We start from the raw sequence: 23183 nt of genomic DNA on the forward strand, positions 1-23183 counted from the left end.
TGACGGCAAATGTCACTTCCACCATCTGCCGCGTCTGGCTGCCTGGCTGCCGCGCAGCAGCGGGACGGAGCCAGGAGGGGAACACGCAGCTTGTGTCCTTGCGGAAGGGGCTCCGAGCAGGCGACGAGACTGAGGCCTCATCAGCCAAACCCCCCCGGGGAAACCCCCTTGAGAGAGAGACACAACACGGGCAGGGGCAGCGCCCCAAAACCTCAGCTCCAGGAACCCAGTCAGCGCAGGGTTCGAGGGGCTTCACTCCATCCCGGCCCCTCCTCCGATGTGGGGTCCGAGGGGCCTCACTCCATCCCGGCCCCTCCTCCGATGTGGGGTCCGAGGGGCCTCGCTCCGCCCCAGTGTCTCGTCCGACCCAGAGTCCGAGGGGCCTCGCTCCGCCCCGGGACCTCCTCCGACGCAGAGTCCGAGGGGCCTCGCTCCATCCCGGCCCCTCCTCTGATGTGGGGCCCGAGGGGCCTCGATCCGCCCCGGCGCCTCGTCCGACCCGGGGTCCCAGGGGCCTCACTCCGCCCCAGCCCTTCCTCCGATGTGGGGTCTGAGGGGCCTCGCTCCGCTCCGGCGCCTTGTCCAACCCGGGATCCAAGGGGCCTCGCTCCGCCCCGGCATCTCGTCCGACCCGGGGTCCGAGGGGCCTCGCTCCGCCCCGGCCCCTCCTCCGATCCGGGGTCTCAGGGGCCTCGCTCCGCCCCGGCGCCTCGTCCGACACAGGGTCCCAGGGGCCTCGCTCCGCCCTGGCGCCTCGTCCGACCCGGGGTCCCAGGGGCCTCGCTCCGCCCCGGCGCCTCGTCCGACCCGGGGTCCCAGGGGCCTCGCTCCGCCCCGGCGCCTCGTCCGACCCGGGGTCCCAGGGGCCTCGCTCCGCCCCGGCCCCTCCTACGATGTGGGGTCCGAGAGGCCTCCCCGACCAGGAGCCGATCTAGTGCATGAACTGAGCACTCCCCTGGCCCAAACACCCTTGGCCACCTCTGATTCGTGGGATCCCCAGCACCCCTTGACAGGCTCCTGCCAGCACAATCCCTAGCCTAGGGGCCCCTCGACCAACCAGCCGGCCCACCGCGGGCGCTGACGCAGGCAGGAGCCATCGGCTTGTGTGGGAGCAGCGAGAGGCGATTTGCACAGCACGGCCGAATTTGCTACCAGCAGACAGTGAATTCGGCCCATTAGCCACCATGGAGGCAGCTGGTGCTCGTAGTTTGAGACGGGGACAGAGGCTCCTTCGTTTGCCTGATTCATGGACCAGCGTCAGGCCCCGAGCCGGGGCGTGCGCAGCCCCAGCCCTGCTGGGACCCATACAAAGAACCCAGGCCAGAGCCTCAAAACCGGGGCTGGTGCTGGCACCGCAGAGCTCGGCCCACCAACGGATCGTTCCCCGGATCCCCGAGGTTCCCCCCGATTTCATCCAACAGGCAGGGAGCAGAGGGGGACAGATGGCGAGTGCTCCCCCACTGCCTCTCAATCCTTCCTGCTGACCCAGCCCTGCCCTGCACCCCCCCAGCAATGCTGGTGCCCCTCAGCCCCGACCCGCGGCCACCTGCTCTGCACCCCCCAGTTCTGTTGGTGCCCCTCAGCCCCGACCCGGAGCCACCTGCCCTGCACCCCCCAGCTCTGCCAGTGCCCCTCAGCCCTGACCCGCAGCCACCTGCCCTGCACCTCCCAGCTCTGCCAGTGCCCCTCAGCCCTGACCCGCAGCCCCAGCCCTGCTGGGACCCATACAAAGAACCCGGGCTGGAGCCTCAAAACGGGCTGATGCTGGCACCGCAGAGCTCGGCCCACCAACGAACGAGGTGTTTGCTCCCCCCGTGTCACCACCTCGCCCCACCCTGCCCCATGCCCAGTCGGGGCGCGCAGGTATCTGGGTGTCGCCTGGATGGGCCGGTTTGTTCAGAGGGAAATGGCTGTTTGCAGCATCACTGCAGCGTGACTCTGTGCCGGCAGCTGCCCATGCAGGAAACCGGAGCTGGCTGGGGACGGCTCTTTTCCAGGGGACATGCTGAGGACGAGACGCGGTGCACGGGGGAGTGGGGACACCGGGAGGGGGGAGCACAGATCTGGCTCATGCTCTCAGGCCAGCTCTCCCCTGCTCTCTGCACTGGCTGTCAGGGAATGTCCTCCCCACGTCACACACGCTGGACCCCCATCCCTAGCACATAGCAATACCAATGACGCAAAGCCATCGGCCCCTAGGACTCAGCCCCAGAGCTGGCACGATGCCCATGCTGGAGGCAATGAACAGCAACAGCAGAGACTAAGCTTCTCCTGCCACTGCAGCTAATGGAGAATCACCGCTGTTGGCAGTATAGGGCCTATGACACAGAGCAGAACAGTTCTGATTCCATCCAACAGAGTGCAGTCACACACACAGCCTGGGTAGTCCAGTCCAGTATCCTGTCTGATAGCAGCCAGCATCGGACGCCCCAAGAAATCCCACAATGGCCAATCACAGAATAACCTGCCCCAGAGGGGTTTCATCCCAGGCCCGGAGGTAGAAGAGTGACTCAAGCCCAGCAGCGGGAGTTACATCCCCTTCCCTTCCCCGCCCCCCCCCCCGTAACTGGTGTTCTCATCGGTGCCAATGCCCAATTCGCTGGAAGCCTGCAGAGCTCTCTTGTGGCAGTGAGTTCCACAGGCCAGCCGCGTGCTGGGCGAGAACGGACGTGCTGCCTGTCCAGCCTGTCCTGCCCAAGGGCCACTGGCCAGCGTTAACGCATTTCACTGCACAGCCCCAGGCGTGTAGGACTGCGTCCGCTGGGGGGACAGCAGCATGGAGCAGGGTGGCAGCCAGGCTGGAACCCCGATTTCCCCAATCTGCGGCCACTCTCTCTGCACCCGGCCAGCCACGATGCCAGCGGGCAGGAGCAGACGAGGGGCTGAACGGAGCCAGGCAGCACAGTGCCAAGCCCAGGGAGGAGACAGCCAGAGAGTGTGGGGAGACGCAGCCAAGAGCACCCCAGGGCAGCGGGGGAGGGAGAGGATGGGGCTCTGGGCACCACCCCCACCTCAGCCAAGCCAGGTGCCCGTCAGTCTGGGGGCCCAACCCTGTGCCCAGCTCCCCTGGCAGCACTGAGGGTGCTCAGCTGGTGGGGTCGGGCCCAGGTACTGAGCCCCGCGTGATGGGGATCCAGCCCACAGGGCCAGGATAGCCTGGGGGTTCCCATGGCCTGGTGCAAGAGATGGGGCGAGGGGACAGGACCCCAGGACGGTCGGGGGTTTCCCACGGCCTGGGGCAGGGGACGGGGCACAGGGACAGGACCCCAGGACGGTCGGGGGGTTCCCATTGCCTGGCGCAGGGGACGGGGCACAGGGACAGGACCCCAGGACGGTTTGGGGGGTCCCACGGCCTGGCGCAGGGGACGGGGCACAGGGACAGGACCCCAGGACAGTCTGGGGGGGTCCCACGGCCTGGCGCAGGGGACGGGGCACAGGGACAGGACCCTAGGACAGTCTGGGGGGGTCCACCGGGCTGGCGCAGGGGACGGGGCACAGGGACAGGACCCCAGGATTTTCGGGGGGTTCCCACGGCCTGGCGCAGGGGATGGGACACGGGGACAGGACCCTAGGACAGTCTAGGGGGGTCCCACGGCCTGGCGCAGGGGATGGGGCACAGGGACAGGACCCCAGGACAGTTGGGGGGGGTTCCCATGGCCTGGTGCAGAGGACGGGGCACAGGGACAGGACCCCAGGACAGTCTGGAGGGGTCCCACGGCCTGGCGCAGGGGATGGGGCTCGGGGACAGGACCCCAGGACGGTCGGGGAGGTTCCCATGGCCTGGTGCAGAGGACGGGGCACAGGGACAGGAACCCAGGACAGTCTGGGGGGGTCCCACGGCCTGGCACAGGGGATGGGACACAGGGACAGGACCCCAGGATGGTCAAGGGGGGGTTCCCATGGCCTGGTGCAGAGGACGGGGCAAGGGGACAGGACCCCAGGACGGTCGGGGAGGTTCCCATGGCCTGGTGCAGAGGACGGGGCTCAGGGACAGGAACCCAGGACAGTCTGGAGGGGTCCCACAGTCTGGCACAGGGGATGGGGCATGGGGACAGGACCCCAGGACGGTCGGGGAGGTTCCCATGGCCTGGTGCAGAGGACGGGGCACAGGGACAGGAACCCAGGACAGTCTGGGGGGGTCCCACGGCCTGGCACAGGGGATGGGACACAGGGACAGGACCCCAGGATGGTCAAGGGGGGGTCCCACGGCCTGGCGCAGAGGACGGGGCACAGGGACAGGACCCCAGGAGAGTCTGGGGGTTCCCACGGCCTGGCGCAGGGAATGGGGCACGGGGACAGGACCCCAGGACGATCGGGGGGGGGGGTCCCACGGCTGCAGAGAGGCGCAGGGGACGGGGCGCGGGGACAGGACCCCAGGACGGTCGGGGGGTCCCACGGCTGCACAGAGGCGCAGGGGACGGGGCACAGGGACAGGACCCCAGGACAGTCTGGGGGGGTCCCACGGCTGCACAGAGGCACAGGGGATGGGGCGCGGGGACAGGACCCCAGGACAGTCTGGGGGGGTCCCACGGCTGCACAGAGGCGCAGGGGACGGGGCGCGGGGCCCGCTCACCTGTCGATGATGACGGGGTCAGAGGGAGTCTCGTTGCGGTTCCCGCAGCTCTTCTTGTCACAGCAGCGGCTGGGCCGGGCGAGGGGGAGAGGAGTCGGGGTGAGTGGGGGAGGGAACCCAGCACCCCCGGCCTGGCACCCTCCCACCCCCAGGGCCGGCTGATGGGGGCAGGGGGACAGGACGACCCAGGATAGCAGCCCCCCATCCCCCTTCTCATCCCACCTCCGGCCCTCTCCCCCTCCCCCATGCTCCTCCCTGCTTCTCCATCCCCCACCCCCTGACCCCCCCCCAGAGCCGGGCCCAGAGCTCCCAGGCTGCACGACCCCTGTGGGAAGCCCCAGAGAGCCGGGGGGCGCCCTGGGGGCCGGGAGTGCTGGTCCCTGGGTGGGAGCGGCTGTCGTGGCCCCCGCACAGCTCTGGGGGTGCTCTGGGCCCTGCTGTGAGCCTGGGGGCGAAGCACCAATCGAGAGGCTCGTCTGCTGGGGGCGCTCAGCCCCCGGCTCCCCCTGCCCCCCTCTGGCTCCCCACCCAAGCCCTGGGTACGGTGGGGGGGCGCTGGCGCTCGCTCGCTGCCAGCCAGGTGGGTTCGAAGCGCTGGCCCTGCAGGGGAGGCTCTGCCCCCCACCCGGCACCAGTGGCAGCTGGGTCTGGTCAGCGCTGGCTGAGGTCGGGGCTCCAGGCCCCCAAACAGGGCCGGGCGGGCGACGAGCGGGAGGCCGGGCCCTGGGCAGGCAGGGGAGCCCCCGGGCGACTCAGTTACACAAACAAAGTCACGGCTGGGTACGCAGCCCCCCCCGGGAGCCCCCACTCCCTGAGCCCCGAGATCATTAGTGAGGCTCCTGGAGCTCAATCAGCGGGAAAAGCCGGTGCTGACACAGCCGCTAATTCCCACAAACCCCGAGCCCCAGGCTCATAAACAAGGCAGCTTTAATGGGGCACCAGGGACCCCGGTGGAGACACAGCTGGAGGGAGACGTTCCCGGCCCCCTGGCTCGCGCCCCCCCAGCCCCTCGGAAGGTGCCCTGGCTTCCTGCCCAGCCTGGCTGTGGGGGCCCGGGGGCATGGAGAGAGGCGGGCGGCTGATGCTGGGCACTGCGCGAGAGCCCAGGCAGAATCGGCCCCCACCGGCCACGTGCTGTGCCCGCGTGGTGGCTGGACGGGAGCCGGGCGGGGACGTGCCCCTGAACGCTCTCGCTGCCCTGTCAGCCATGTGCTGTGTCCGCGTGTGTGGCTGGACGGGAGCCAGGAGGGGACGTGGCCCTGAACGCTCTCGCTGCCCTGCCGGCCACGTGCTGTGTCCGCGTGGGTGGGTGGACGGGAGCCACGAGGGGACGTGGCTCCAAGTGCTCTTGCTGCCCTGCCGGCCACATGCTGTGCCCACGCGGGTGGCTGGACGGGAGCAGGGCAGGGACGTGGCCCTGAATGCTCTCGCTGCCCCGCCGGCCATGTGCTGTGTCCGTGTGGGTGGGTGGACGGGAGCCAGGAGGGGACGTGGCTCCAAGTGCTCTCGCTGCCCCGCCGGCCACGTGCTGTGTCTGTGTGGGTGGCTGAACGGGAGCCGGGCGGGGACGTGGCCCTGAACGCTCTCGCTGCCCAGCCAGCCTTGAGGCCGAGCCCGGCACCTACCTGCACATGATTTCGTGGGTCAGGAGCACTCGGCACATCTCGGGGTTCTTGTCCTGTCCCTCGTAGATGATGGCCTGGCAGGAGAGGGCACCGGGTCAGGGGATCTGCCAGCGCACGGCCCAGGGGGTCTCTGATCACAACAGGCCCCGTCCAGGTAGGTGGCTTGGACCCTCGCAGGCCGGGAACCCGGGGCCAAGCGTCTCAGAGCCCCCGAGGGAACGGCGCAAACCGGGCCGGCCAGCCCATCGCTCCAGGACCTGGCCCCCACGGCCTCCACTCACTCTGCAGCCAGCAGGCCTGGGCGCCTGCCGGGGGCGATCTCTGCTGCCCGCCAGCTCCGCGTCCTTCCTGCGCTGAGCCCAGCCCAGCTCCCTGCCCCTGACGCCCGGCCCGGCTGCGGGGCCCCGGCAGGTGTCTAAGAAGCAAGAGCCCCACTGAGCCCCTCTCACCCCCAGGCGACTTCGCTGCCCCTCGCTCTGCTCCCCCACCCCCTCTCGCTGCCCTTTCCCCCCCCTTGCAGCAGCGCAGGGCCGGCCTATCCAGGGGAGCCGGGGCAGGCACTGCTGGAGCGACGCAGGGCTGGCGGGGAGGCGCAAGCTGGGGGCGGGAGAGGGAAACCCTGGGCCTGCCCTCGCTCCCTGTGCCATGACCCCCAGTGGCTGTGCTGGGCCCGCAGTGCGCTCGGTGCTGTACGGGGCACGGAGGGCGACCGACAGGCAGGGTCAGCGGCAGGCAGCCCAGCAGAGAGCCCAGGCTCAGGGCTGTGTCTGCTCCAGAGGCGCGGCATGGGGGGTGCCAGGGAAGGGGTGGGTCTGGACGGGGGGAGGGCTGGGTGCACCGGAGCCATGGGGCCGCTCGCGCCCAGGGGGCCGTGGGAAAGGATACGGGTGCTGCTGGGGAAGCCCTGGGGGCAGAAGGCGGCCTGAGATGCAGGCCAGGCCGGGGCTGGGTGGCACCTCAGGAGTTACTGGGAGTGGCGGGGGGTGACCTGGTCTGAACCTCCAGCCCGACCAAGTCTCCCCCTGCGCTGTGGCCCAGCTGGCAGCATTACCTGCTTGGACATGGAGTCGATGAGCCGCACGTAGAGATCCTGCTCCGTCCGCAGCCCTGTGGGGGGTCAGGGGGGGACATTCTCACCAGCTTCATCAATCCCCTCACTCCCGACCCACAGCCCCCCACTATCCTAGCCCTGCCCCCACCCCAGTTCTGCTGGTGCCCCTCACTCCCAACTTGCAGCCCCCCACTATCCTAGCCCTGCCCCCCCCCAGCTCTGCTGGTGCCCCTCATTCCCGAACCACAGCCCCCACATACTTCAGGACCCTCCCAGGCGATGCTATTTCCCCTGTAGTTCTAGGCGACTATCCAGGGAGTTCAGCAGCTGAGATCGTGCAGCTCAGCACATCGATGGGGAGGCAGGAGACCCAGCCGGTCCCTGCTGGACGCGGGACGTACGTGAGAGGGTGACAGGACGGCAGGCTCTGGGCTGGGGCAGTGAGTCAGTCCTGGGTGCCCTGGGCCCAGCCCCAAAACCTCCTGATCCCACAGCCTCCTGCCCTCCAGCCCCTGGCCCTGCAGCCCCCCTGCTCTGTAGCCCCCAGCCCCCTGGCCCAGCAGACCCCAGCCCCCATAGCTCCTGTCCCCCCCAAGCTCCCGCCCCATAGCTCCTGCCCTGCTGCAATGCAGCCCCTGTCACCAAGGCCTCCAGCCCCATAGCCCTCCACCCCCCACCCCATAGCTCCTGGCCCCGCAGTCCCTCGGCCCTGCAGCCTCCTGCCCCCCCCGCCCCATAGCTCCCAGCCCTGCAGCCCCCCACCCCCTCCACTGCCCCATAGCTCCTGGCCCCCCGCCCCCCTTACCGTTGCTGTACAGCAGCTGCAGGCGGTAATGGATGCCATTGTTCGTTTTCTCACCATTCTGCTCCTGGGGAGGGAGACAGCAGGTCGGACGTTGGCCGGTGGCTGGGAGCCCTCTACCCCCCCAAGGGTACCTGGGACACGCCCCCCAGGGGTACCTGGGACACGGCCCTCTGCCCCCCCCCACGCATGCGGGCGGGGTGGGATGGGCTGAGGATCTGCCGGCTACACAGGGTCCCCACCTGTGATGTGAGTTTGGGGGGGTCTCAGCCCCCTTGGGGGATTGGTCTGAGCGGGAAGCTGGGGCTGGACTCACCCCGGGGCCGGGCTGAGGGGCCCTGGCTGGACTGAGAACAGAACAGCTCCAGCCCGGGCATCACTCCCTACCCACGGCTCTGCCGATGCCCCTCAGTCCCGACCCGCAGCCCCCCCCTGCAGCTCTGCCGATGCCCCTCACTCCCGACCCAAAGCCCCCCCCCCTGCCCTGGGCTCCCCTGCAGCTCTGCCGATGCCCCTCACTCCCGACCCGCAGCCCTCCCCCGCCCTGGGCCCCCCGCAGCTCTGCTGATGCCCCTCAGTCCCGACCCGCAGGCCCCCCCCGCCCTGGGCTCCCCCGCAGCTCTGCCGATGCCCCTCACTCCCAACCCGCAGCCCGCCCCTGCCCTGGGCTCCCCCTCAGCTCTGCCGATGCCCCTCACTCCCAATCTGCAGCCTCCCCTCCCCCACCCTGGGCTCCCCTGCAGCTCTGCCATTGCCCCTCAGTCTCGACCCGCGGCCCCCCCCCGGCTCTGGGCCCCCCGCAGCTCTGCCAATGCCCCTCACTCCCGAGCCGCAGCCCCCCCGCCCTGGGCTCCCCCGCAGCTCTGCCGATGCCCCTCACTCCCGACCCACAGCCCCACCCTGCCCTGGGCTCCCCCGCAGCTCTGCCACTGCCCCTCACTCCCGACCCACAGCCCCCCCCTGCCCTGGGCTCCCCCGCAGCTCTGCCACTGCCCCTCAGTCCCGACCCGCAGCCCCACCCTGCCCTGGGCTCCCCCGCAGCTCTGCCACTGTCCCTCAGTCCCGACCCGCAGCCCCCCTCTGCCCTGGGCTCCCCCGCAGCTCTGCCACTGTCCCTCAGTCCCGACCCGCAGCCCCCCCCTGCCCTGGGCTCCCCCGCAGCTCTGCCGATGCCCCTCACTCCCAACCCACAGCCCCCCCTCCCCCGCAGCTCTGCCGATGCCCCTCACTCCCGACCCACAGCCCCACCCTGCCCTGGGCTCCCCACCCCTTCCCATGAGGTGCCATGTCCCCACTCGCTCTAGGGCCACGGGGAGGGGGTGGGGTGCAGGGAGGGGACAAGGGTGCAGGGAAGGGGTGGGGCTGGCCAGGGGGAGGGGCACAGGGTGGGGTGGGAGTGGGGCGGGCCATGGGGCAGGAGTCCGGCACAGGGCGGGGGCTAGGGTTGCCAACTTTCTACTCGTATAAAACCAAACACCCTTGCGCCACCCCCTGCCCTGCTCCTGGGGCCCCACCCCTCCGCTGAGGCCCCCCCCCAACTCATTCCATCCCCTCCCCACTCGCTCACTCTCCCCACCCTCATTCATTCGCTCATTTTCACTGGACGGGCTCAGGGGGTTGGGGTGCAGGAGGGGGTGAGGGCTCCGGCTGGGGGTGCAGGCTCTGGGGTGGGACTGGGGATGAGAGGTTTGGGGTGCAGGAGGGGGTGAGGGCTCTGGGCTGGGGGTGCAGGCTCTGGGGTGGGACTGGGAATGAGAGGTTTGGGGTGCAGGAGGGGGTGAGGGCTCCGGCTGGGGGTGCAGGCTCTGGGCTGGGGGTGCAGGCTCTGGGCTGGGACTGGGGATGAGAGGTTTGGGGTGCAGGAGGGGGCTCCGGGCTGAGGCAAGGAGTTGGGGTGTGGTGGGGGGTGCAGGCTCTGGGCTGGGGGTGCAGGCTCTGAGGTGGGACTGGGGATGTGGGGTTTGGGGTGCAGGAGGGGGTGAGGGCTCCGGCTGGGGGTGCAGGCTCTGGGCTGGGGGTGCAGGCTCTGAGGTGGGACTGGGGATGAGAGGTTTGGGGTGCAGGAGGGGGTGAGGGCTCCGGCTGGGGGTGCAGGCTCTGAGGTGGGACTGGGGATGTGGGGTTTGGGGTGCAGGAGGGGGTGAGGGCTCCGGCTGGGGGTGCAGGCTCTGAGGTGGGACTGGGGATGAGAGGTTTGGGGTGCAGGAGGGGGTGAGGGCTCCGGCTGGGGGTGCAGGCTCTGGGCTGGGACTGGGGATGAGAGATTTGGGGTGCAGGAGGGGGTGAGGGCTCCGGCTGGGGGTGCAGGCTCTGGGCTGGGACTGGGGATGAGAGGTTTGGGGTGCAGGAGAGGCCTCCGGGCTGGGACTGAGGGGTTCGGAGGATGGGAGGTGGATCAGGGCTGAGGCACAGGGGGAGCGTGAGGGCTGAGGCAGCCCCTGGAAGCAGCGACATGTTCCCTCTCCGGCTCCTACGCAGAGGCAGGGCCAGGTGGCTCCCTCCATGTGCTGCCCTGTTCACAGGCGCCGCCCCCGCAGCTCCCATTGGCTGTGGTCCCTGGCCAATGGGAGCTGCAGAGCTGGCACTTGGGGAGGGGGCAGCTCACGGAGCCCCCTGGCTGCCCCTACACCTTGGAGCCGGAGGGGGGACATGCCGCAGCTTCTGGGAGCCACGCGGAGCCAGGGCAGGCAGGGAGCTGCCTTAGCCCTGCTGCCTGGACTTTTAACAGCCCGGTTGGCAGTGCTGACCGGAGCCGCCAGGGTCCCTTTTCGACCGGGCATTCCAGTCTAAACCAGATGCCTGCAAACCCTACTGGGGGTGGGGCAGGAAACGGGGTGGGGTGGGGTGGGGTGGGCACAGGGAGGAGGGGGCAGGGGCTGACCACGGGGCAGGAGCGGGGCACAGGGAGGGGGCAGGGCCCTGGGGCGACCCTGGCCACGGGGTGGGGTGGGCACAGGAGTGGGGGCGGGCTCTCACCCTGTCCTTCTCCACGAAGTCGAGGAAGGAGCTGCGCTCGATCTCCACGGGCTGCCCCTGCCGGTCGTACATGGCCAGCACGAAGTGGAAGAAGTTGGATTTCCGCAGGTTGGAGGGCGGCTGCTTCTCGAAATGGGCGCGGGCCAGGCCCACCCCGCTGCAAGGGAGAGTGCAGGCTGCTGAGCGCAGTGCCCGCGGACCCCCTGCCAGACCCCCCCGCTGCAAGGGAGAGCCCGGCTGCTGAGTGTGGTGCCCGCGGACCCCCCTCCAGGCCCCCCCCGCTGCAAGGGAGACTGCAGGCTGCTGAGTGCGGTGCCCGCGGACCCCCCGCCAGGCCCCCCCTGCTGCAAGGGAGAGCCCGTCTGCCCCTCGCAGGCCCCGCCTGGTCACACCCCGGCCCCCCGGCTGCCCCCCAGCTCCCTGCACTCCCCCTCGCAGGCCCCGACCAGTCACACCCCGGCCCCCTGGCTGCCCCATGGCTCCCTGCGCTGCCCCTCGCAGGCCCTGCCCGGTCACACCCCGGCCCCCCGGCTGCCCCCCAGCTCCCTGCGCTGCCCCTCGCAGGCCCTGCCCGGTCACACCCCGGGCCCCCGGCTGCCCCCCGGCTCCCTGTGCTGCCTTGGCCTGCTGGCTGCAGAGAAACACCCTGGACGGCCCCCTCCCCAGGGTGTCCAGGAACCTTGTTACAGCCAGTGTCACACTACTCCCAGACACCCACAGTCCCACCAAGTGGGTCTCCCCATCTGCTGCCCCCCCAGCACAACCTGGGCTCCGTCATCCGCCTCATCGCCACACAGACCCTGGCCGCAAGGCCGGAGGTGCAGGGGCTGGGTCTGTGCCTGTGCTCTGTGCAGCACCTAGCGCGACTGAGGCCTGACAACCCACGCGTGGCTGGTGAGTACGATGCAGCAGGGCCGAGGTTCCGGTGGTGACAGAGGCTTCTCCCCCCACACCCTCCGCAGCAGCCCTGAGTGAACCGGCCCCCAGAGACCACCACAGCCCCCTGCTATGAGCCGGTGTGGGAGAGAGCCCGGGAGAGCCAGTGACTGTTGCTGAGGCGCGTTGAAGACGCCAGAACGCATGACTGAGCTCCCTCTGCCCGGCTAGACACGGCACGTCCTGCCCCACGGCCTGGCAGCTCTGGCTTTCCCAGGGGAGCACCAGCCACCAGAGCTGTGACACCCGGCCCCCCGCAGTCATCACTGTCAGGTAATCAGGACGATTTGCACAAATTCTGCTGCGTGAGGGATCAGTCTAAGAGCCTCGGTCTGCTAGACAGTCACATCTCGTTGGAGGGTCTGTGCTCTCAGCGGCTGTGAGGTTATGGGGTTTGGCTTCGTGTGTGTCACTGGAACGTGTTGTGAGGCTGAAAACACCCCCACGCCGCCTGCCAGGTACAACCGTAAAAAGGCCGAACGATGTTCCTGGCTCACTGAGGAGATGCAGAGAGGCACCAGGATCACCCCAGGACTGTGCGGGAGAAACCTCTCCAAGACAGCGCTGCACAATGGGAACCGTCTGACCCAGGCCACAGCACGGGAGCTTTCCAGCACGTGGGGAGAAGCTCAAAAAGGGGAGAGTGACCTTGTACGGGGACTTCACTCTCCCTACAACACCCCTGGGAACACCTGAGGGGCCAGGACTGAACTGGGGGACGTGCTGGGCCTGGGCTAGAGGGGTTTGTAGCCTGTGTGTGGACCAAGCTGCAGAGCCCAGGTGGCTTGTGCCTCCTGCCTCCGCCAGCCTGTTTATCACGCAGGGCGAGAATCTGCTAATTCGTCTCCTACTATCTAGTTAGTGCACTACACTCAAGTTTGCGGATTTGTTTGTTTTCCGGGTAACCTGCTTTGTTTGCTGCCACTTATAATCACCTAAAATCTACCTTTGGTATTCAACAAATGGATTTTATCTTTTAATCCTACCAGTGAGCTCTGCCTGGAGGCTGCGGGAATCCCCGCCTGGTTATCACAAGTGAGCGCTGGTCTCTTCGCACCGAGGGAGGCGGACGGGGTGTTAAACCCGTAGACTGGCCAGATTTGACCAGGCAGGACGGTGCTGCTCTGGGGCCTAGGCGGAGGGGGGCCTGGCGGGTGAGAGCCTGCATGTACCTGCAGCTGGGTGTGTCCCTACCTGTGCGAATGGTGGTGAAAGTGCAGCTGCAGGGGTTTGCACCTCGTCACAGCAGCACAGGGTGCGAGGGAGCCCAGAGTGGTGGGTCAGAGGGCTCAGTGGTGCCCCACTTCCAGGTGGCACCCGGGGGAACCCATCGCAGGAGCACCAGAGACCGGGCTGGGGGCACCGGAGTGGCTCTGTGGTACGTGGTGCAGGGCATGTGGCCACCTGGTCATGGCACGGATGCCTTGGGCCAGGCAGACGTGGGTACAGACTGACAGGTGCTGCCCAGACCCCTCCCCCGAGATTGGGGGACCTCGTCGTGCTGGGTGCTACCCAGACCCCGCGACGGGGGACCCCGTCGCACCAGGCACTGCCCAGACCCCTCCCCCAAGACTGGGGGACCCCGTCACGCCGGGCACTGCCCAGACCCCTCCCTCAAGATCAAGGGACCCCATCGTGTGAGGCACTGCCCAGACCCCTCCCCCAATATCGGGGGATCCCGTCGCACCAGGCACTGCCCAGACCCCTCCCCAGGGGACCCCGTTGTGCCAGGCGCTGCCCAGACCCCTCCCCCAATATCAGGGGACCCCATTGTGCGAGGCACTGCCCAGACTCCTACCCCAATATCGGGGGACCCCGTCACACCAGGCGCTCCCCAGACCCCTCCCCCAATATCAGGGGACCCCATCGTGCGAGGCACTGCCCAGACCCCTACCCCAATACCGGGGGACCCCGTCACACCAGGCGCTGCCCAGACCCCTCCCCCAATATCAGGGGACCCCATCGTGCGAGGCACTGCCCAGACCCCTACCCCAATATTGGGGGACCCCGTCACACCAGGCGCTGCCCAGACCCCTCCCCTGAGATTGTAGCTCTGCCAGCGCTTCCCCCCCTCGCATTGCAGCCCCTGTTCCCCCTTTTGCGGCTCCGCTTGAGTGGAACATGGATCACGCCAACGGGCCCTGGGAGGAGACGCCTCGCACTGCTTTGCTCCAGGGAGGGGCTGGATCCCTTGGGGTGAACTGCAGCCAAAGGGCTTGGTCTGTGCCTAGACACCTGGCAGCTGGAAACGACTGACTAATTTCACCCTGTTTACCAAGCCCCTGCCGGCACCGCGACACTTTCAGAAGCTGCTTAGTCACAATCACGTCTGCCCGCCGGATCCCAGAATGCTTTGCAGCCTTTACACTCACACGAATCACTTCACCTGCCACCAAAATGCAGCCACCTCTGAAACAGCACCTGGCAGCTGTTTAGCAGCACACCGCACCGCTACCCAACAGCTTAGGGCAGGGAGTGGGGAAGATTCGTGCAGGCCACAGACTGCAGAGGGGCCTCTGCTCCAGTCCCCTGTATCGGCGCACACCGGGGTCAGCCCAGCCTACCTGCAAGAACCGGGGGAACCTGCAGTGCTGACCAGCCCAAGTGTTCAAAACTCACCAGCCGGGCACCAAAACTCCCTGCCGGTTTTATCTGCCCTCCGGTTCGGAGGCTGGAGGTCGTGCTGCAGTCACATGGCCAGGGCTTTTCTGTGCCACGCTGAGAGCTAGGAAAACAGGAGCTGGGTTCCCTGCTAACCCTGGCTCTGGGAGCAGGAGCTCCGAGCAAACCCCCAAATAGTGCCAGAGCCCCGACAAGCCCCTGACCGCTGCATTCGCCCCCTGCCAGGGGTTCCCACGTGGGCTGCATCTGAGCCACTTCTGCCGGGGGGCCAACCCGCCAGGACGGGCTGGGAGTCTCCAGGGATGATTTCAAGATGATGTTATGTGATGAAACCCCCAGGGATATGTCCAGCCACGACTGGCCCCCCAACGCTGCCGCCCTGCGGTGACCCCATGTGGCGACATCATACACAGCGGGGCAAACGCTGCCCTCAGTTACCCGGGCTAGGTCTGGGTGTGACTGAGAGCAGGATCTGGCCCTGGATCTAGCCCTGCGGTGCACACAGCGGGTCGGGGATGATGCCAAGGGAAATAAATATAGACCAGGAATGATTCCTCCCACCCCAGATTGCAGAGCGGCCGCCCTCAGGCTCTGGGACGAGTCCTGCTCCCGCAGCTGGCTGGGGAGTTATGCCGTTTGCCCCATCTCCCGTTCGGGGAAGGAGCCGGGCCGCGGGGAAGGGCAGTTTCACGTCCTGCTTTGCCCCCGTCTGAGCCTGAGCGACAGAGCCGTAACTGTCCCGTGTGGTGCACGGGCGAGGGGAAGGGGGGTTGTTCGTTTAAAGGCACAGCCTGAGGAGACCCCTGTGCAGCTGGCTCTGGAGAGACCCCTCCCCTCTCCCCCATCTCTGCCCCAAAGAGCAGCCCAGCCCCCGGATAACTCAGCATGCGAAGGTCCAGAGCCCCCCAGACCCACCTGTGCGGCTGCCTGCCAGGCCCTGTGTCCTGATCCCCCTCTCCAGTGCAATCTGTGCACCCACGGGAGGGTGGGCGTGGGGCGAACTCCCCCTGCCCACACAGCTGGGACAGGCCTGCCGGACGGACCTGGCCCCACTCCAGCCCCATGGCCGCCCCGCAGGGAGCTGGCAATTCCAGCTGGGCTGGGTCCGTGTGTGCACAGACCCGGGATGCCCTGGCCCAGGCTGGGGACACCGCAGGGAAGTGGGCCTGGCCTGGCCCCTCTGTGAGCTTCCTGGGTGGCTCCGGGCAGCGACACCTGCTCTCCCCGGGGGCCGTGTCCTGCTGCCCCCTCCAGTGCCGCGTTTGCCAGTTTGAGTCTGGGAGCCACTCCTGGCTAACGACTGCTGGGTGACCCCATGTGCCATGAGTTCGGGGGTCTCAGCCTCGCTCCGAGCACCGGTACCATCCCTGCCTTGGCAGCCTGGGCGGGGCAGGGCAGGGCTGTGGGGCAGCCGGACCGGCCATGCCCCAGGTGTGTGGGGGGGAGGGGGACATCAGGCTCCAGGAACGTCTGCCCAGCCCCTCGTGCCAGCCCCTCGTGCCAGCCCCTCGCACCCCCGAGCACAGCCGATAAAACATCGCCACCAGTTGGCCCTTCTGCCAAGTGCACCAGGAATCCTCCCCCGCCTTGACCCCTGAGCGCTTCCCCGGGGCCAGATCCCAGCCGGCCCAGGCTGACATCCCGGCAATCCCCCCAGCAGGGCCCTGCCAGGCTGTACCCAGGTGAGGGTGTCGCTCCCCTAGGGCAGAGCCCACTGTCCACAGAGCCTAGATGCCCCAGTGACTGGATGAACGGACAGACAGAGTGCGGGGAGCCCTCAAGGCCCTGGATGTGGGGAGCCCAGCTCCCCCGTGACCCTCTCTCCATAGCCGAGGAGTGGAGCCCATCCCTTGGACCTCAGTGACAGTTTGCCATTGATGTCAACGGGGCAGCCCCAGAGTTCCCCCTCTGCAGCCAGCCCCAGTTCCCCAAAGAGAATGCACCCTGCCCCACCTGCTGCACGTCTCTGGGGCAGGTCACCATAGGGAACAGAACCAGGTGGCTTAGACCTATCAGAAAATCACCACACACTTTGCAGAAATCCAGGGGGGGCTGAGGGTCGGGAGTGAGGGGCACCAGCAGAGCTGGGTGGGGGATCCCAGAACTGGGCTAGCAGGGGGCACCGGCAGAGCTTGTGGGGAGCCCATGGCTGGGATAGCAGGGGAATGCGGGTTGGGAGTGAGGGGCACCGGCAGGGCTGGGATAGCCCAGGGCTGGGCTAGCAGGGGGCTGCAAGTCAGGAGTGAGAGGCACTAGCAGAGCTGGTGGGGGGTAGATCTCCAGGCTGTGATTGCAGGGGGTTGCAGGTTGGGAGTGAGGGGCAGTGGCAGGGCTGGGGGAGCCCAGGGCTAGGCTAGCAGGGAGATGCAGGTCGGGAGTGAGGGGCACCAGCAGAGCTGTGGCAGGGGGGATCCCACCGGGGGCAAGCAGGGGGCTGCAGGTCGGGAGTGAGGGGCACTGGCCGGGCTGTGTGTGGGGAGCTTGCCCAACTCACCCCTGACTCTAGCCAGCGATACCCGACCCCTCACTTTCACAATACCCAATTCCCAGCCCAGATCCCTCCCATCCCTGCTGGATCCCGGCCCAGCCCTCGTGCGCAGGGCAGGGGAGGAACCAGCCCATCGCCCTTCGCAGCAGGGCTGTGTCTGTCCTGGCCCACGTGCAGGTGGGGAAGCTAGAGAATCAGTGAGAGCCCCCCTACGTGTCCGGATTGGGGCTCCCATGCAGTACTCCCAGCCTAGGGACCCCTCTGTCTCACCACCGATGGAGGAACCCATCTCCGACCAGCCCACCAGGTCACAGTTCCATTCCCTGCACCTTGGCTGGGTCCGTGCCCTCCGGCTGGACACTTCCTGAAACGCCCACACTCCTGACTGGACGCTGCCACGAAGCACACTAGTCATGAGCCAGCTGGTGTGTGCCCCCTGCCTCCACCGGACAGGATCAGAATGGCTGGCTGTGTGTCAGGGGTCCGATACTGTTAACAGAGATTCTCCTGCAGCTCCAGTGCCTCTGGAAGCTGGAGGAGCCCAGTCCTACTCTGGCTGCTGCCACCAGTTTCCAGGCAGCCTTGGCAAGCAGAGAAGTAAGAGCTGCGCAGCCACAGATTGTCACAAGGGCCTTGCCCCTGGAGGCAGAGCCCCCCACAGAGCTGACCCCCATCCTCAGATTGGCCGCCTGTAACGAGATGGTTACACCCAACTCTCGAAGAGACAGTGCAGAGCTGCAGCCCGGGAACCGTCTCTTTGCCAGCCAGACCCAGTGACAACAGCTGTGCATGAATCAAAACATTTTATGATTTAAAAAAAATCAAACCCGCACCCCCCCCCACCCCACCCCTGGCCTCTCTCTGCCTGCTGGGGGTCACGTCTCCAAGTCTCCCCACAACCAAGCAGGGCAGAAACGGACTTTGCAAGTGAATCTGAACTTTCCTCTAAGCCCATCATTTGACTCCAGGAGATGGGGCTCTGAGAGACACACCAAATACCACGAGACTCGCGCTGCAATTCGGGATGTACCAGATCACAGCACATCTGAGCAAGGACACGCAGGTCCCAAATCACTAGCCTCCCTCCCCCTCAAACACTCCCACACACTGTCCGCGACCCATGTGCCTGGGAGAGCGAGTAACAACGATCGGGCCTTTGTGTCTCGTTTTGCTCCTTCCTGACGGGTCGAGAGAGGCTGGCAGGTTTCTTCCAACAGCCCCTTTTCCCTGCTTGTTTTCACACTAGATCCGCCCCGGCCAGCCAGGGGACAACGGGCACGTCAGGCGGGTTGTTCTGAGGAAGCGGATTCTAGCTGGGTGCTTGAAGAGGCCAGTGGGTTTGGGTCCCATCTATTTAACTCCAACGCTTGGCGCACCCTGGGGAGAAAGAGTCTCTTTGCTAAACAAGCCGCCCTGCAGCCCTTTGACAAGGGTTCGCCATGAACAGCCCAGAGAGCGTCTCCTCCGCCCAATCCCGGAGAGAGCCCAGCCCACAGCCCGGGTATCTCGTAGATAAAAACCAAGGAGACCCCCCGCACTCTCCCCCCGGGCTGCCGTTCTCCACTGTAAAGCACCGCACAATGGGGCACGTTGAAAACACCCCCCTCATCACGCCGGGCCTCAGCCGAGGGCCCTGAGAGCTGCCGCTGCCTGGAGACGTCCGAGGAAGCTGGCTCAGTGAAGGGCCGAAGGAGCAGGCTCCCTGGGAAGGTCAGCGGGATCTCTGAGCCCTGGAGCGCCTGGCGGGGCCCAGCAGTGCGGTGAGCCCCTGGTCTTGGCGTGACCGCCCCCCTCCCCCGAGGGAGGACAGGGGCCTACCGTACTGCTCGAGTGACTCTCCTCAATCCCAACCCGCAGCCCCGGGCTCCCGCCACCCCACTCTGCTGCTGCCCCCCTGAGCCCCACAATCGGAGCTATTCTGGGGTTGCCCCCCACAGACCCAAGAGGAATCACCCTCGTTTTGACTCCTTCGATGTACATCTAGAAACAAGTATCAGAGTGGTTGCCCTGTTAGTCTGGATCTGTAAAAGCAGCAAAGAATCCTGTGGCACCTTATAGACTAACAGACATTTTGGAGCATGAGCTTTCGTGGGTGAATACCCACTTCCTCAGATGCATGTAGTGGAAATTTCCAGGGGCAGGTATATATATGCTAGCAAGCAAGCTAGAGATAACGAGGTCAGTTCAATCAGGGAGGATGAGGCCCTGTTCTAGCAGTTGAGGTGTGAAAACCAAGAGAGGAGAAACTGGTTCTGTAGTTGGCAAGCCATTCACAGTCTGTTCAATCCTGAGCTGATGGTGTCAAATTTGCAGATGAACTGAAGCTCAGCAGTTTCTCTTTGAAGTCTGGTCCTGAAGTTTTTTTGCTGCAGGATGGCCACCTTAAGGTCTGCTATAGTGTGGCCAGGGAGGATGAAGTGTTCTCCTACAGGTTTTTGTATATTGCCATTCCTAATGTCTGATTTGTGTCCATTTATCCTTTTCCTTAGAGACTGTCCAGTTTGGCCGATGTACATAGCAGAGGGGCATTGCTGGCATATGATGGCGTATATTACATTGGTGGATGTGCAGGTGAATGAACCAGTGATGGTGTGGCTGATCTGGTTAGGTCCTGTGATGGTGTCGCTGGTGTAGATATGTGGGCAGAGTTGGCATCAAGGTTTGTTGCATGGATTGGTTCCTGAGCTAGAGGAGTTATGGTGCAGTGTGCAGTGACTGGTGAGAATATGTTTCAGGTTGGCAGGTTGTCTGTGGGCAAGGACTGGCCTGCCACCCAAGGCCTGTGAAAGTGTGGGATCATTGTCCAGGATGGGTTGTAGATCCTTGATGATGCGTTGGAGGGGTTTTAGCTGGGGGCTGTATGTGATGGCCAGTGGAGTCCTGTTGGTTTCTTTCTTGGGTTTGTCTTGCAGTAGGAGGCTTCTGGGTACACGTCTGGCTCTGTTGATCTGTTTCCTTATTTCCTCGTGCGGGTATTGTAGTTTTGAGAATGCTTGGTGGAGATTTTGTAGGTGTTGGTCTCTGTCTGAGGGGTTAGAGCAGATGCGGTTGTACCTCAGTGCTTGGCTGTAGACAATGGATCGTGTGATGTGTCTGGGATGGAAGCTGGAGGCATGAAGGTAGGCATAGCGGTCGGTAGGTTTTCGATATAGGGTGGTGTCAATGTGGCCATCACTTATTTGCACCGTGGTGTCAAGAAAGTGGACCTCCCGTGTAGATTGGTCCAGGCTGAGGTTGATGGTGGGGCGGAAGCTGTTGAAATTGTGGTGGAATTTTTCCAGAGTCTCCTTCCCATGGGTCTAGATGATGAAGATGTCATCAATGTAGAGAAGGGGCGAGAGTGGACGAGAGCTGAGGAAGCGTTGTTCCAGGTCGGCCATAAAGATATTGGCATATTGTGGGGCCATGCGGGTGCCCATAGCAGTGCCATTGATCTGGAGATATATATTGTCATCAAATTTGAAATAGTTGTGTGTAAGTATAAAGGCACAGAGCTCAGCAGCCAGTTGTGCTGTGGCATCGTCAGGGATAGTGTTCCTGACAGCTTGTATTCCATCTGTGTGTGGGATGTTTGTGTAGAGAGCCTCTACATCCATGGTGGCTAGGATGGTGTTTTCTGGGAGGTCACCAATGCATTGTAGTTTCCTCGGGAAATCAGTGGTGTCACGGAGGTAGCTGGGAGTGCTGGTGGCATAGGGTCTGAGTAGAGAGTCCATATATCCAGACAGTCCTTCAGTGAGAGTCCCAATGCCCGAGATGATGGGGCGTCCAGGATTTCCGGGTTTGTGGATCTTGGGTAGTAGATAGTATAACCCTGGTCGGGGCTCTAGGGGTAGGTTGATTTCTTCTGGTGTTAGTGTAGGGAGTGTCCTGAGTAGATGCTGTAGTTTCTTAGCGTATTCCTCAGTGGGATCTGAGGGAAGTGGCCTGTAGAATTTGGTATTGGAGAGTTGTCTGGCGGCCTCCTTTTGGTAGTCAGACCTGTTCATGATGACAACAGCACCTCCTTTATCAGCCTCTTTGATGATAATGTCTGGGTGGTTTCTGAGGCTGTGGATGGCATTGCGTTCTGCACGACTTAGGTTGTGAGGCAAGCGATGGGGCCACAACCGTGGTACCCCTAACCCACCCAGCAATATCGTCAATCTATCCAACTACACACTCAGCCCAGAAGAAAAGTCTGTCCTATCTCGGGGACTCTCTTTCTGCCCTGCCACCCCCACCAGCATGATACAGTTCTGTAGCGATCTGGAAGCCTACTTTCGCCGTCTCCGACTCAAAGAATACTTTCAGGACAACACTGAACAGTGCACTGATACACAGGTGCCCTCCCACCAACAGCACAAGAAAAAGAACTCCACATGGACTCCTCCTGAGGGTCGAAATGACAATCTGGACCTATACATACAATGCTTCCGCCGACATTCACAGGCAGAAATTGTGGAAAAACAACATCGCTTGCTTCATAACCTAAGTCGTGCAGATTGCAATGCCATCCACAGCCTCAGAAACCACCCTGACATTATCATCAAAGAGGCTGATAAAGGAGGTGCTGTTGTCATCATGAACAGGTCTGACTACCAAAAGGAGGCCGCCAGACAACTCTCCAATACCAAATTCTACAGGCCACTTCCCTCAGATCCCACTGAGGAATACACTAAGAAACTACAGCATCTACTCAGGACACTCCCTACACTAACACCAGAAGAAATCAACCTACCCCTAGAGCCCCGACCAGGGTTATTCTATCTACTACCCAAGATCCACAAACCCGGAAATCCTGGACGCCCCATCATCTCGGGCATTGGCACTCTCACTGAAGGACTGTCTGGATATATGGACTCTCTGCTCAGACCCTATACCACCAGCACTCCCAGCTATATCCGTGACACCACTGATTTCCTGAGGAAACTACAATGCATTGGTCACCTCCCAGAAAACACCATCCTAGCCACCATGGATGTAGAGGCTCTCTACACAAACATCCCACACACAGATGGAATACAAGCTGTCAGGAACACTATCTCTGACGATGCCACAGCACAACTGGCTGCTGAGCTCTGTGCCTTTATACTTACACACAACTATTTCAAATTTGATGACAATATATATCTCCAGATCAGTGGCACTGCTATGGGCACCCGCATGGCCCCACAATATGCCAATATCTTCATGGCCGACCTGGAACAACGCTTCCTCAGCCCTCGTCCACTCACGCCCCTTCTCTACCTACGCTACATTGATGACATCTTCATCATCTGGACCCATGGGAAGGAGACTCTGGAAAAATTCCACCATGATTTCAACAGCTTCCACCCCACCATCAACCTCAGCCTGGACCAATCTAGACGGGAGGTCCACTTTCTTGACACCACGGTGCAAATAAGTGATGGTCACATTAACACCACCCTATATCGAAAACCTACTGACCGTTCTGCCTACCTTCATGCCTCCAGCTTCCATCCCGGACACATCACACGATCCATTGTCTACAGCCAAGCACTGAGGTACAACCGCATCTGCTCTAACCCCTCAGACAGAGACCAACACCTACAAAATCTCCACCAAGCATTCTCAAAACTACGATACCCACACGAGGAAATAAGGAAACAGATCAACAGAGCCAGACGTGTACCCAGAAGCCTCCTACTGCAAGACCAACCCAAGAAAGAAACCAACAGGACTCCACTGGCCATCACATACAGCCCCCAGCTAAAACCCCTCCAATGCATCATCAAGGATCTACAACCCATCCTGGACAATGATCCCACACTTTCACAGGCCTTGGGTGGCAGGCCAGTCCTCGCCCACAGACAACCTGCCAACCTGAAACATATTCTCACCAGTAACTCACACCGCACCATAACTCCTCTAGCTCAGGAACCAATCCATGCAACAAACCTCGATGCCAACTCTGCCCACATATCTACACCAGCGACACCATCACAGGACCTAACCAGATCAGCCACACCATCACTGGTTCATTCACCTGCACATCCACCAATGTATTATACACCATCATATGCCAGCAATGCCCCTCTGCTATGTACATCGGCCAAACTGGACAGTCTCTAAGGAAAAGGATAAATGGACACAAATCAGACATTAGG

The 23183-nt window shown here is 64.2% G+C and overlaps 1 protein-coding gene across 1 annotated transcript in view; it reads right to left on the reverse strand.

The window, feature by feature from the left end:
- The window catches only part of LOC115651973 (transcription factor COE3-like), a 73588-nt gene that overhangs the window by 38387 nt on the left and 12018 nt on the right, over positions 1 to 23183 (reverse strand). Inside the window, exons 3-7 of the mRNA XM_030563376.1 lie at positions 11028 to 11184; positions 8055 to 8118; positions 7250 to 7305; positions 6199 to 6272; positions 4574 to 4642 (exon numbers count right to left, since the gene is read on the reverse strand). Coding sequence (XP_030419236.1) covers positions 4574 to 4642; positions 6199 to 6272; positions 7250 to 7305; positions 8055 to 8118; positions 11028 to 11184 — 420 coding nt within the window. The remainder of the gene's footprint in view (positions 1 to 4573; positions 4643 to 6198; positions 6273 to 7249; positions 7306 to 8054; positions 8119 to 11027; positions 11185 to 23183) is intronic.

Source organism: Gopherus evgoodei, chromosome 5 (genome assembly GCF_007399415.2).
Source record: "Gopherus evgoodei ecotype Sinaloan lineage chromosome 5, rGopEvg1_v1.p, whole genome shotgun sequence".
Lineage (NCBI taxonomy): Eukaryota > Metazoa > Chordata > Testudines > Testudinidae > Gopherus > Gopherus evgoodei.